Source organism: Chinchilla lanigera, unplaced genomic scaffold, assembly GCF_000276665.1.
Source record: "Chinchilla lanigera isolate Chin_1 unplaced genomic scaffold, ChiLan1.0 scaffold00042, whole genome shotgun sequence".
Lineage (NCBI taxonomy): Eukaryota > Metazoa > Chordata > Mammalia > Rodentia > Chinchillidae > Chinchilla > Chinchilla lanigera.
In genome coordinates, this window is record NW_004955443.1 from 10657773 (window position 1) to 10672914 (window position 15142).

The 15142-nt window shown below is 34.7% G+C and overlaps 1 protein-coding gene across 5 annotated transcripts in view; it reads left to right on the forward strand.

Annotated features, from left to right (window-relative positions):
• The window catches only part of Arap2 (ArfGAP with RhoGAP domain, ankyrin repeat and PH domain 2), a 181567-nt gene that overhangs the window by 120010 nt on the left and 46415 nt on the right, over positions 1-15142 (forward strand). For all 5 annotated transcript variants that reach the window (XM_005392016.2, XM_005392019.2, XM_005392018.2 and 2 more), the window contains exons 20-23: positions 5019-5182; positions 7531-7743; positions 10774-10879; positions 14089-14236. In XM_005392016.2, the coding sequence (XP_005392073.1) occupies positions 5019-5182; positions 7531-7743; positions 10774-10879; positions 14089-14236 (631 nt within the window). The remainder of the gene's footprint in view (positions 1-5018; positions 5183-7530; positions 7744-10773; positions 10880-14088; positions 14237-15142) is intronic.

A 15142-nucleotide genomic window follows, 5' to 3' on the forward strand; every position in this document is an offset into this window, starting at 1 on the left:
TTTAAAATAAAAAAAAAAAAATAAAGGAAATCAGATGGGAAGGGTCATAGTGTATGATTCCATTTATATGAAAGGCTAGAGCTGGTAAACTAATAAATAATGGTGGAAAGCAACCAAATTTTACTTAAATTCGTGGGTAGAAGTGATTTACTCCAGAGTTACTAGGCAACTGTATGAATGATGGAAATGTTCTATAGCGAGGAGGCATTTTTATAATGTTTTCAACTGTACAGTGAAAATTAGTGAATGTTACTAATTTAGAATTAGAAATTCTAACGACCAAGTATCACTCATATCAGTAAAATTTGCATTAAAAAACTCAAAAGCCTCCTAGCATGCTTACTATACTCTACTTTGAGAGGTAAGTATAAAGAAAAACACATGGTGAACATTTCCAAAGTCATATCCTTCACATTTCCAATGTCCCCACAATGCTTTCCAAGATAAAATGAAAACCTTTCCTTCTCTAAAGAAGGAAATACCGTGGTACTGGTGCCTTGGTTCATGAACCTAATTCTTTCTGTGATTCTGGTTAGAAACCAAAATGAATGAGAACCGAAACAAATTGAACAACTAGGTTCAGTCTTGACCTTATGGGGAAATTTGGTTCAGTTCTCATCCAATTCAGTTTGCAACCAGAATCGTGGGAAGAATGAAGTTCGTGAACAGAGGTACCGCTTCAGATTTGTTGTTAGGTGTGGCTCCGGAGGATCACTTTCCAGGTTTATTCCAATAATGTAACTTTTTAATAAGTTGTTTGAGAAACTGATTTGTGAACCTGTGATAAGACAAAAAAGAAGTGACATCGGAGTTCTACAATGAGCATTTCTGATACTGAGGGCTCTAATTTCTCAAGTAACAGATTAGGGACTATGTTCTGCCAAGTGGGACCAGAATATCTACCTTCTTAGCTTAAATGTAATATTCATTCTTAGCCTTTGGTCTTGCGTAAATTTCGTTGAGTCCTTAGTTTCCTAGTTATAAATGAAAGGCTTAGCAGAGAGATTTTCACTTCTCTGGCTTAAAAGCTCAATGAAAAAAAGACTAAGTCCACAAGGCTGCCATACATACCCTTTCTATTAAGAAACCAGTGAAAACTTTGAGTTGTGTCATTTGCTTTTAATATTTAAATACCCACATTATAGATAATAAAACATCAGTTTTTTACCCATACACAATTAAAAATTTTGGAAGATACAACTAAAATGTATACTTACACTCAATTATGTATTCTCTACTCATTTTACTAAATACATGTATCTATGTATGTATAGTAAATCACTTAACCTTCCTTGTTGAGATTTAAATTGTTTCCATTTTTTAAGTCTTCTGGTACATATGTGTTCTGTTGTGCATGTGTGCATGTGTGAGAAAGGCCCCAAACAGATATTGTGAGAAATAGGTATTGTATCTACATTTCAAATTATGTGCTTATGGTAGGCTCCTGTGATTTCAATTACTTGTCAGAAATGATGCATATATATTTTAAGTCTCTTAGTACACATATCCAAATTTCCCTTCAGAATATCTAATAGGTTTACAAAGTACAGTGTTCATCTTGTTCTAGTCTTTACTGAGAAAGCTCACATTTTACATCTTTGATAGTTTACTTTTGACATACTGCTATTTTCTCTATGTGTGTGTGTGTGTGTGTATATATATATATATAATGTATAACTTTCATATATATCTTTGATTCATAGATTGGTTTGTGTTTATTGGCAATTTGCATTTTTCTGCAAATTATCTTTTCATGGTTTATGAGTGTATTTCTGGTGATGAATTAGGAGTTCTTATTTTCATGTAAATGTTTATGATATTTTATTTTTCAATAATATTTGTGGTGTGTTATTTTTTCTTGTTTTATTTAAACTGTTCTTCATGAGTAAATTTATTTTTATACCGTGAGATGTACTGATGCAGTTAGTTGTGAAGAGGCTTTTGGTTCTTACCCATAGACCAAGCTCAAATACGATTGTCAAAACTTAAATCACAGTTTTGAGAGAATCATTTTTATTAGTCCTGGGACTTGGTTTCTAGGTCTTATTGAACTGCCTCAATTCATTATAGCAAATAGGAATGTTTCTTTATATGACTTTGAAAGATACATGGAAATTTTTGCTTTGGGAATGGCCAATTACAGTAATGAATTTCTCTGTAATTGCAGTTTGTCAAAATAACTTTTGAGATTTTTCAGAATATACATGAAGGTTTCCTTGGAACCTTTATCCAGAAATGTGAATTGATTATGTGAGAAACTCAGAATTACAAATTTGGCGAGCATTTGTGTTGAGAATGTCTGGTGATGCTTTATTTGCTGTGTGGTTTTGATATGCATCACAGAAGAAAGTCGTTGAACTGATGTGCTATTAAATGTCAGACATCTACTGCAATGGATAATATATTTTAGGATTCCCTCTGACAAGTTGACTCGGGAGTTAACCTGTCATTACTTGTTCTACATCTCACTTGTTCACAAGAAGACAGCTCAACTTGTCATCAGGGGATTTCTTCTGACTAGAAGGAAAATATGAAATCTGAAAGGTTCACATTTAGTGATAGAATTATACTAGTGTTGTAGGAGAACCATTGCATTTTGAATTTCTTTCACAGGCCACATAGTAATATATAACTAAGGAAACATTTTCCAAGATTTTATGTCATATTTAGAGTCTAAGTATCAGTAAAATATACGTAAATAAAAACAGAGCAATGGTAAGTTTTTCTTTTTACCTAAACTTCTGAATTTAGAAAGACATAATTTTGATTACGTGTACATAATTTAAGAGGTTAATGTTTTTCAGGGAGATTATGGGCTACATCATTTTACTTCAGTGTACCTATCAATGGGGTATGTTTGAGCAAAAGATGATGTAAGATAATTGAAAGGCTACAACATGGCAGAAGTATCAGAGCAAGTATCAGAGGTCTCCATAACTAGAATCACAAACCTGTAGGTGAGCGTTGCTGTGGTGGTGTGGAAGCTAAAAACAACAGGTAAGGATGTGAGAGAGCCACAGGTGATGACTATGGGCACAATTGTCAGGGAAAAGTAGTAGTTGCAGTTAGCTCAGATACTGCTGGAAAGTGTAATAAGGTGGTGGTAGCTTTGACTTCTTATAGGAGCATTGCAAGAAGAGAAAATACAGGAAAGGAAGACTACTTAAAAGTTTTAAAATCGTGGCCAGAGGTGACAGGAAATATAAGAAGATGAACTCTTCACCCGTTCTCCTAAGCCCCAAAGATCATGTGGCTGAGTCCCTTTTTGAGAGAGCGGAGGGGAGAGGAGAAGTTTGAATCAAAAGTTGCCCTCTTGTTGCCTGAAATCAAGATTAAATACTTTTAGATTGCGTATACTTGAAATACATGCACATTTATTTTGTGTCAAATGATATGTTATGCTGGTAACGCTGTTAGGTGTCTGCCCCATGTCAGGCACTGTGTAAACTTGAGAGACTGAAGTGCTTCTTGTTCACATGTGCAAAGTTTGTAGCTAAAATACATAGATTCAACAGATGGTTTAACAGACGGCAAATTGCCTGTCGATGAGTTAAGAAGCGAAACTTGTGACTCACTAAGAACAGAAAGAGATCAGGTTCAGAGGGCCTGGGAAAGTCATGTGGAGTACACCTTTGTGGTTGTGCTAGCATAGCCAAGGAGAAAGTAGATGTTTATTGCGAAGATAGGAAATGTGGTTTTCTTAAGAAAAGAGTGTCTTGAGTATAGAGGACTCATTTGGAGGGCAAAATACAGGCCAGTTCATAAACACCTTTTACAGTGATCCGTACATGGTGTCATTAGCTTTTCAGATCATTCTGATAGTGCTGAGGAGTAGAGGCTAGAAGGGTAGAGGATTTAGATTCCCCTGGCACCAAAAACAAACAAAGAAGGGTAGAGGATTGAAGAAGGAATTCAGTTAGGGCTTTTAGTGCCTCAAGGAATAATACAAAGATCTAAAATAAGAGAGTATTGGAAAAAAGAGGAGACAGAATGAGTGTTTTGGGACAGTAGTGTCAACAGAACTTTGTGACTGAATTTATGTTTCGCCGACTGGGAGAGAAGCTATGCTAGAGTTCATTCGGCTTGCGTTGCTGGTGGAGTAAGTGGAGAATTGCAGTGCCAGGAGCAGTTTAGGATGTGGAGAGGGAAATCTTTGGCAAGTTGGTTGCATATTAAGATGAAAGTGTCCAAAAATAAATATTTATTAGTATCCTTCATTAGTTATTAATATGTATTGTCTGCTGAGCTGTATTGTTCTTGTCATCCTCAGTTCAGTGGTGACAACACTGAGGCACAGACAAGTTGATAAACGGTCCAAAGTTACAAAGCAAGCAGCCAAACTAAAATTTCAATTTGGAAAGTCTGACTGCACCTCCAGTATTTTCGCTGCTCCTTATTCTTGGGGTTGGTTGGTTTGTTTGTTTATTTTAGCAAGAGCAGAGTTGAGAGGGCAGTCATCACCTGGAGGTAGGGATTTTGGATTCCCAATTTGCATACGGGAGATGAGATCATTGGCCTGAACGACTTGTCTGTGGAGGTTTTGTGGGTGCAGAGATCGCACACAGCCTTGTTATTCAGGAAAGGGAAGTGAACTTGAGGCTGAACAAGTGACTAGAAAGATAAGAGAGAAATCCTGAAGCAATTGTGCCATAAAGGCCGAGTCGGATGGTAACTTTTTTAAGAAATGAAATCATGGATGATTCTAACATCTTTTTCTAAAAGCCAGAAACATCTATTAGAAGTTACTGGTGTCGTTACCGTTATGGTCTTCGTGTTAAAAGGGGAGTTCAGAGGTGGCCTGGTATGTGGAGACGACTTCTCTACTCAAGCAGAGATGTGACTGTCAAGGCAAAAGATGGACTGAGTGGAAGCTAGCAGTGGGTGGAAGGTGAAAAGGAAAGGTCTTTCAGCTGGGTGAGACAGGATCATATTTTTGTGGTTTTAGGGATAATCTGTCTTGAAATAAGAAATTTTTTAAGAGAAAAATTCTAATTTCAAATGCTTTTTAAACCTAACAGAACGTTATACATCCATGGGCATACCAAGTTGGATTTCACAGTCTGGCATACTGCAATTGAAAAAGCAGCAGGTACAGATGGTAATGCATTACAGGATCAGCAGCTCAGCAAAAATGACGTTCCCATTATTGTGAACAGCTGTATAGCATTTGTTACACAGTATGGTATGTATCGCAGAGTTTTTATTCAACTTCTAGAACTCCTAGAATCATTCTTACAGTTTCCAAGTGGCACCTCCATTGGACTGAATTAGTACTCTTACATAATTATGCCTGTGAAAAATAAGAGCATGCTGTCTAATTCAGATAATCGTCATCCCTTCTCCTAGTAAAAGTCATTTAAACTATTTTACCATTTCCTTCATCCTTTATATCCATGAAAATGTTAAATAACACACTGAAAGAATGTATTGTACAATGTATGTGAATATAATAGAGACTCTAACTATATTGTTAGAAGTTCCAAATCTAGAATAAGATCTAGAGTAAGTCACCTCACTAAGCCTGAGTTTAGAAGTGTAAAAACTATGGAATAATAAGTAAAAGAATTTGATTTCTTTAGGTATGCATGTGTATTTATTTCATTCAACATGGTGTTGGTCAAATGTTTTTATTAAGAAGTCTGGTTTTTAATTGTAATATTTTGCTTTATTTGCACCAGATAATTTTATGAGTAAATAGCAAGTAGAAACAACGTAATGTATATCTATATAGTTCATTTAATTTTGTGTGGTAGAGTGGGTATTTTATATTGTTGCTCATATTTATTTTCAAATTATTATGTATCCTTCACATTTGTTCTCAGTTTTATATATATATCTTCATATTCTGAAAGTAGATATTTCTTACCTGTATTCTTAAAATGTTTTCTACCTGATAACCTACAGATGAATGCCATTTATTTAGAGTACACATATGGAAAAGAGTCAAATGAATGATCTGGTGTTTTTGAGGATGCATGAACTATTTTATTCTCATGTTATTAGAGGTGTGTTCAGGTGCTTTGATTGAAAGAGAAGGCACACGTGGTGAGAGGGCCACAGCAAATGGGTGTTAGTAAGCGTTACCAGAAACAGAGAAGTGGGAATAGAAAGTGAAAGGCAAAGCAATGCAGCTGATGTTCTAGAATGGAAGTCTGACAGTGTGCAGATGCATGAGAAATGTCAGAAGTAACAAGCACTTTGACAAAAATCATTTTCTGGAATTAACCTTGTAATATGTGTGTTTTAATATCTTCTAAGGAGAGTGGTATTTTAAGCATCATACTTCATACGTAATCCAAATACAGTTACTATTAATGTGCAGACTCATTGTGTTTGTATTATATCTCTCTTGAAAATATGTATCAGATCACATATGTGGTCTTATTATAGGAAGGTCCTTGCTATGGAAATAAGTTTATATTTTTCCTATCAACTGTAGTCAAATTTATTTGAAAATGAGCAAATAAAAACTTACCTTCTTCATTTATTACAGTTATCCAGTATTAGCATGCTTGTATTTTACAAGAGTAAATGAATTGCACATATACTATGTTTTAGCAAGAACATAACCTCATTGGAAATTTTCATATCACGTTAGTTGCATAATAGCATAAGGTCTTTCTTAAGATGGCAAATGATTAAAATAATTTGAGTAGCTCCAGTGTATCCAATTTAATATTTCCTTAGGGAAATTAGAAGTTTCCTCATGGTATTTATTTGAATTTAAAATCATTAACCATTAGATTGTTCTCAACTATATACTATGTATTATAACTACTTTATAGCTCTAATACAAGGTGCATTAACTTGCATATTAAAGTAATAAAGCCAGTATGATTAGAATCTGGGGTACAGCTTCATTATTATTAGCATAGGTTAAAAAAAAGATTTGATATAAACTTAGAGACTGTCCATGATTACAAAATGCAAGGGCCAGGGCTGGGGATTTAGCTCAGCGGCACAGCGCCTGCCTGGTGAGCGCGAGGTTGTGAGTTTGATTCCTGGTACTGGAAAAGAAAACAAAAACAAAAAAAAAAAAGCAAGATTCAAGGGCCCATCAAATATTTTTTGTTTCTTTACCACATCAGGTCATCATCATCTGTCCCACTTACCAATCATTATTACTTTATTTTCACTTTAGAAGAAGGTCAAAGTGAAAGCAGAAAGAACCTAATACACAAATATGGAGCTGAAAGGTTGGGGATTTTGTTTTTACCAGAGTGCCTTAGTTTGGCAAGATTGTATTCTGGGACAGTAATTGGAAATGGGGCCCTTGACGTAAAAGAACATTTGTAAAAGAGACTATGAAGAACTGGAGGAATTGCTGGCCAGAGACTGGCTAAAAGTTGAGGATGGAATAGTTCGTTCATCAGGTTTACATTTTAAACATTGAAATTAGTGGTAGGAAGCCGCTCCTCTCCTGCATAATGATATCTTCATGTTGCTTATCATGCCAACGGAAAAATTTTTCTGTCAAAGTACATTTTAAATTTTTACTTTTTTCAAATAAACTTTTTTTTGGAAACAAAGGTTTGGGTTGCAAGTACATCTATCAAAAGAATGGTGATCCTTTGCACATAAGTGAACTCCTGGAGAATTTCAAGAAGGATGCAAGAAGTTTTAAGTTGAGGGCTGGAAAGCATCAGCTTGAAGATGTCACGGGTGTGCTGAAACGTTTTCTGTCTGACATCGACGACGCGCTTCTCACTAAGGAGCTCTACCCGTACTGGGTCTCTGCCTTAGGTAATGTATAGAACAGAGGACAGAGTCGGTATTTGCTTTCTGGTTTGATAGTTATAATGCTAAATCTTTGGTAATCTGGAAATTAGCATGACATTTATTTTTCCTCTGTCATTTATTCTAGTGTTTTTCTTTTTGGTACCGGGAATCAAACTCAGGACTTTGCACTTGCCAGGCAGGAGCTTATGCCACTGAGCTATATCCCTGGCCCTATTCTATATTTTTAGTATACATAGTAGGTTTGAGTTTTTTTACTCTTTCTTCATTGTCCCTAGATTCCATCTAATGAAGAAAATTTGAGAGATGACTCTAGAAAAGTGATTTAGTAAATCATTCTTAGGGTCATATTAAATGTATGAAGACTTATTTTATATGCATTAATTTAAAGTAACCAATTTATAAAGCATTACAATAATAAAGATTTTTAAATGTGAACATTGGCTCTAATCTCCTCTAATAAAGGTGTTTTCATTTTTCTGTATTTTAGTCTTTTTATGACTTATATACATAAAATGTTTTTATTTTTCTTAGGACTCTATAAGCATTTCCTACATACCTACATTTTTATATGATAATTTTCAATCTAATTTTAGTTTTTAAAATTGAGCTTTGATTTTTTAGCGTAATTATGTCTATTTCTCAGAATTTAATCTATTTTAAGGTCATTTGGAAAAATGGCTTTTAACTTTGGCTCTGTTATTCCTTTGTTGAAAAATAGGTTTTTTCACTAAAAATATTCGTTCATTTTAAGATATAATTAATATATTTGAAAGCATTAATTTTGAAATCATATCACAAATCACAAAATAGCTACAATTTGAAAATTATTCCTATACTGATCTTTATTAGTATCAGTACTAAAAGAGTAGTAATGTTATTAAAATGAATTATAAATTATTCCTATACTGATCTTTACTAGTATCAGTACTATAAGAATAGTAAAGTTATTAAAATAAAACATCATAGTTTACCTAATTCTGAAGGCCATCTTTTAGTCACTTCTAAATATTTTTCAAATCAGTAAGGTTAATTGTGATCCCAAAATTCGATTGAATGATTTCCTTGGATATAAGATGTATAATCAGATAAATATCTCTGTTCAAGTGTGATTCCTTTGCAACATTGATTTTTCATTGACTTTGTTGTAATTTATAACTGTAAAGTTGTATTTAGTATTTCTGTTTTAGGAAGGCTTACATTTTATCTTTATCGTAAAATCATAATATATAACAAATAAGTTTTTGCTAAAGCCCTCAAATGGCAAAGAAGTTTTTACTGTTATCACTCTACCATGAGGAGGAGTTAGGTGGCAGTTGATAGGCGTGTGTCGGAAAAGACCTTTCACTTCGGTGTGAACGTACTTGGAGAAAGCTTTGAATGCTAGGCTCAACAGCCCATATGTCTTTTGCCTTGATTCCAATATAACTGAGCCAGACACTTCAGAAGTGCCTGCTGTTCGTTCTGACAGGATAAACATTGACTCTTGGGTGACCTTATTGAAGAACTTACTTGTGCCCTGTGCACCTGATCCTAGAAGTACCATTCAGTAGCATATCCCACCTATGTTTTGTACATGATCTATTTTATTAAGAACAGTGGTAAATTATCAGCATTCTGGGCCAGTTAAATTATTCACTGTATTTTCTGTATTACCCAAAACAGTTCCTGAATTTTCATTTCCAATTGCTTGTCTTTGTTTTGAAAATATCTATGTTATTATTATAAGAAACATAAAATATACTAGTGTTACTTATTTTTAAGTATAGTAGTATTAAATTTCATTGAATAAAATATAGTTATTCCTGCAACAATAAACTGGAGTACATGAAGACAAATGTTTGGATTATACTTGGACATTTTTAACGTAATTTGGATATTTTCCCGTAATTACTTTTTTGAATCATCTACTACAGCATTGAAATTGATGACTGGTTACTCTTTAAATCTCATGTTCAGGGTAAATCAATATTAAAGAGATATCACTTGCACTTTTGAATAGCAGCGTACTTGAAAAATGTGTCACACAGTTTCTTATATCTCTGGAACCCCAATGTCCTTTAAAAGTGCTAGAAAATTGTTAAAGAATCTTTAATGTGTTATTGGTTCTTTGTCAATAGAATAAGTAGCGTTAAACAGGAAATGAAACAACTTTAGTTTCCAAAGTAGTAGAAAATTGAAAGAAATATTTAAGTGTATTCCCTTTGAGTTGCAAAATCAGCACAAATTCTTCCTTGGAATGACATCCGTTTCCTTTGGTAGGAAGGAGCAGCACTGTACATCCTTTAGAGTCTAGAACGTAGAGGGGTTCTTATCTCTAGTTTCTTTGTGGATTTGTCTTTGGGGTTGGAAGAGTGGAAGGAAATTCCTTCTTATCTTCTTCTTCAGGGACTAATTAATTTCTATCCACGAAAAGGGCAGAACGTCCACTACCTTCTAAATCTGATCATTGTGTTAAGGCCTGTATGCGGCCTCTTTCACTGTCCCTGAACTTCTTCAAAGATTTGAAGAAAGCAGGGATGGTAAAAGGCCATTCACATGGACCAGAGGGTAACACACATTTCTTAGCTCTAGGATAGTCCATTGCTTTGGGAAGATCTTCATTTCATAAAGAAAAAGATCAGAAATGTCATTTTCAAATCAAAGTAATGAATCCACTTGACAGGCAGAGTTAAAATGCTTTTGTGTTAGCTTTCCAATTTGTACGCCAATTTGAGTAATTAACTGAGTGTATTCATGTTAAGTTAAAGTTTCATAGTCTGTAAAGTAGAAGATAAATAAAGCCTCTCATCCCATTTTCAAAGTGCTTTATTTTTAAATTATAAATTATAAGAACTGTAGAATGTAGCCATGGAATATTTATGTAAATAAATGCTTTTCTAGAAATATAGGCAATTATCTTATATTTTTCTACTGAAAGCTTATTTTGTCACTTACTATAATACTTGTAACTGTTCTTTTAAAATACTTTGGAAAGACTGATTTATTATATAAATGATTAGTTTAAAATCTAAAGATTGTTTCTTCTCCCTCTAGATACACAAGATGAAAAGGAAAGAATTAAAAAGTATGGAGCATTTATACGTACTCTTCCAGGAGTTAACCGAGCAACGCTTGCAGCTATAATTGAACACCTTTACAGGTGGGTGGATTCCTGAACCTTCCTAGACATTTCAAACATGGCACTTAATAAGTCATTATTTCTTCTTAAAGTTGTGTAGCTGACCTTCAACATGTGACTGTGACTCTTTCACCATAGAGCAAGACCTATTGCTTTAGTCTTCTTTTCTGTGGTTAAAGTCACACAATTAAATGGTACTGGAGAATTTAAGTGAATCAGAAATAATCAAAAATCTCCAAGTGCACCCAGTGTATAAGCAAGAATTTTAAAACTCATTTGGGTAAGAGTTGGAGAAGGAAGGGGTTAATTTTCATTGCATTATACAAATATAGTCTATAGTCTGTGTCTGTCTCTGGAATGTGGGACACATTTTAATGTAGAGAATTTAAAAGCATGTAGCATGCACTTACAGAGTGAGTGAATGGTTTATTGTATGCTGAGCGATCAGGGTTCGCTGACAGGAATCTGTTTCTGAGGATACATTTTCTTTTGATATGCTCATTAGATTAGCAACTTTAATTTTTTTCATTATCAGTTTATATCTTACCTGATCCCTGATATTTGATAGCAGATTTATCAGATGAGGAAATATTTAAAATGAAAAGTATTCTGTATGTTCTGGCATGAGGATAGCTCTGCATATGGAAGGAGATAAGAAATAAAATGGAGAATTGAGAGATTTGGAGGATGAGGGTATTTAAAAATAACCTTTTAAGTTAAAACTAAAGATTGGTTTGTGTGTGTTGATCTTAGCCAGAATTATTATAAAAACTTTCATAATGGTAAATTTTGCTTAAGGAAATATATTGCAGCTCCCTGTCTGAATAAAATATTCCCTTAGATAAATTTCTGTAAAGCTGAAGTCTACTAAAAATATCTTCTTTGGAATCTACATTAGAAATCTTTCACAACATACCATCTTTTCTTTATCTTTTTCAACCACTAGTTTTCATGAAGGATTGTAAACTCTTACCATTGTAGAACTGATTTTCTGTCTTTTTCCCCCTTGGTGCTGGGGACTATGTTAAGTCGATGCCCTATTGCCAAGCTACACTCCCAGCAAAACTGATTTCTTTATTGCATCATACAAATATAGTCTATGAGATGCTGGGTAAATTTTATACACATAATTTTAGCATGAAGCATGTAATTATAGAGGAGAGAATGAGTGAGTCACTATGGCTTGAATTCCACAGAATGTTTATATACTTTATATTTGAAAAGAAATATCAACAGTGTATGGAAAAAAAATAAAAGTACAAAGCCAGACACAATGGTACAGTTGAGGTCCCAGCTACTTGGAAGGCTGAGGCAAGAGGAACACTTTCTTGAGTCTAGGAGTCCAAGACCAGCTTGGAGACCAGTCCGGGCAACATAGAAGACTCTCTCTCTGTCTGTCTCTCTGTCTCTCTTTCTGTCTCTCTCTCTCTCTGTTTCCCCGCCTCTCTGTCTCTTTCTGTCTGTCTGTCTGTCTGTCTGTCTCTCTCTCTCTCTCTCTCTCTCTCTGTCACACACACACACACACACACACACATGCAGAATAAAGGCTATCTATCTTCTGGGACAGATGAGTACTAAGAGATGACATGAGACCATTTATAGTTAGCTGACAGGAGGTTGTCAGGCTTTTCAGGTCATGCAAAAACATTTGGACTATTCCTTTTAAGTAATGAATACCTATTCAAATATGTTTTAGCCCAATAGCTCCTGTGATCAGACTTGGGAGAGGCAGAGAAACTGCATAGGGAACAGTTTCTCTGGATTCCTGATGAGAAGGTTGGAATGAAAAGAGACTGAGCAGGCTGATTGTGGAACACTTGGAATGCTTGCATCTGGGCACCAAGAAGTAAAGGAAGAAAAAGAAAATCTGTGTTACACCCAGTTTCTTCCAGAAGTTAAAGCAGTTTCAGGACCTAAAAATAAAAGGGGTAGAGAGTGCCAGATGGGAATGATGTTGCAGAAGTGATCTGAGGAAAGGTATAATGTTTGATAATGTCATCAGAAGTTTGAGAGGTGAATTTGGTTAAGGTCAGGTTGATGTAGCATTTAATTCAACCCCCAATTTAGATAAAAGATCACTTTAACCATTAGTAATTTCCACTTAATTCCATTGACCAGATATTTAAAATGCAGTACAGTGTGATTAAAGCAAGAGTGCCTGACTGTGAGAACCTGAGAGTCTAGCTTCAGTGGCAGTCATGGAGATAAATTTTCTGCATGTTTACAGTCTAGTGTGATAAAAGCACAGAAGTAGTTATGAGAGTGGTGTCTGCAGTTGCTGCATTCCTCCTTTATTAAATGCTAATTTCTTTTGCATCTTGTAAATCACATGATACTTGCACTTGCTCCTGGTTATAGCTTACTGAGTAGAAAGTTGACTTGTTTGTTTATATCTGCTCTTATTTCTCTGGTACTAGAGACTGTACCCAAGGTCTTAGGTATCCTAGGCAAGTGCTCTACCACTAAGCTAAGACACAGTTTCCCTGAGTTGTCCAAGCAGAGCTGTAGCTTGCAGTCCTCCTGCGTCAACTTCCCAAGTACCCAAAATCACTGGTGTGAGCCACCCTGTCTGGCACTATCTGTTCATTTCAAAAAAGGCATTCTTAGTTATATCCGTGAAAAGTGCAGTTGTGTTTCTAAATGAAGAGTTTGCTGTTTGAGATACAACAATATCCATTTTGAATAACCATCTAAATACATGTTGCCAGGTGTCCTTTCTTACCTGATATATACTTTCAGGAAAATGTAACTAAGTCTCAAATCTGGAATTCAGAACTACACTGTAAACCTAGCAATCCACCCTTACTGCCTTGTTTGCTACTGACTTCTTCCTCATCTTTCCTCTGTCATTATGCTGCACCCCAAGAAGTTGTTTTGTATCACTCTGGAAGCACATGTTTATGCTTTGGCCACAGGTAGTTTCACCGACTGTAACCTTACAGATGTGGCCAACCTACCCTCTAAATCACCAGCAAATACGGTTTTGTGACTTTCCTGATCTCTCCTTTCACATTAGTTTTTTCCTCTTGTCCTTAGGTAGACTCCAAAGCTACTTGGAATAAAGCACACTGTTTGTTTATTTTTTTAAATCACCACTGTTCCTTTTATGTTGTGGAACTTTAATGTATGTCTGCTTAAATAAATGATAAATGAGTATATTGGCTTACAGTTTAGTTCTGTGAGATTTCCTGAATGAATGCGTCATGATTAGCTGTGTTTTTCTCGAATAGAGTTCAGAAATGCTCAGAAATCAATCACATGAATGCCCATAATCTGGCTTTGGTGTTTTCATCGTGTTTGTTTCAAACTAAGGGACAAACGAGTGAAGAAGTGAATGTAATCGAGGACCTAATTAATAATTATGTGGAAATATTTGAGGTAAGTATTTTACATCCTGCCTTTGTTAATATAGTTTCGATGTTATGGTTTGCAAAGAAAGGTGCATATTTTAGGATGTTGTTTTTCGTCTTTACTTACATTTAGAAATGAAGAAAATAAGGGATAGTTATGTTTTGAAGTTTTTAAATATAACCAGCTTTCTAACCTATAGCCATTCATTTAAATTCATCTGTGCTTTTAAAGCTCTTTTACCATCTGGTTTTTGTTGGATAAAATAGTTCTACGTATAAGAGTTTTGTGTATGTGTAATTTTCTTCTCAGTATGTTTATGCATTAAGTATATCTATGAAAAGGTATGAAGTTGTGAATTTACCAAATATAATAATAAATAATGGCCTTTCAAATTCTACAATTGAAAGCATTTTAACTTTTTTTAATTGTGCCTCCAACGAGAAAATCTCTGAAATACTTTCATTCCATGGTTTGTACTAAGTTAACACCGTCTTAGTTCCTTGATTTTTGAATTTGCTGTTTTGTGAAGTTAGTATTTTCATATTTTATCAGTAAATTGCAGCAATGGAATGCTTTCATAGTTCATCTAAATGAAAATAGAGGAAATAAGCCCATAATTCAAATATGTGGGGTCTATGTCGAAGATCCAGTTCTATCACATAACTAATTCTAGTGTCTCATATTACCCCTATGGGCATTCTACTAAATGATGTTTAAAAATTTACTTGTCTTCTAGAGGTACAGATACACCAGATGAAATCGGATGAATTAGTGTAATAGCTTAAAAGATCACTATCTGAGGAGATCTACATTCTCATTAGAATAACTTACCACAAGATTCCTTGGTGAAGGGGAAAGAGCTATTTTAATAAAGTACAGTTTCTACTTAAATTCATAGAAGAGCGGACACCATGGTTTTTAAATTTTCCTTGC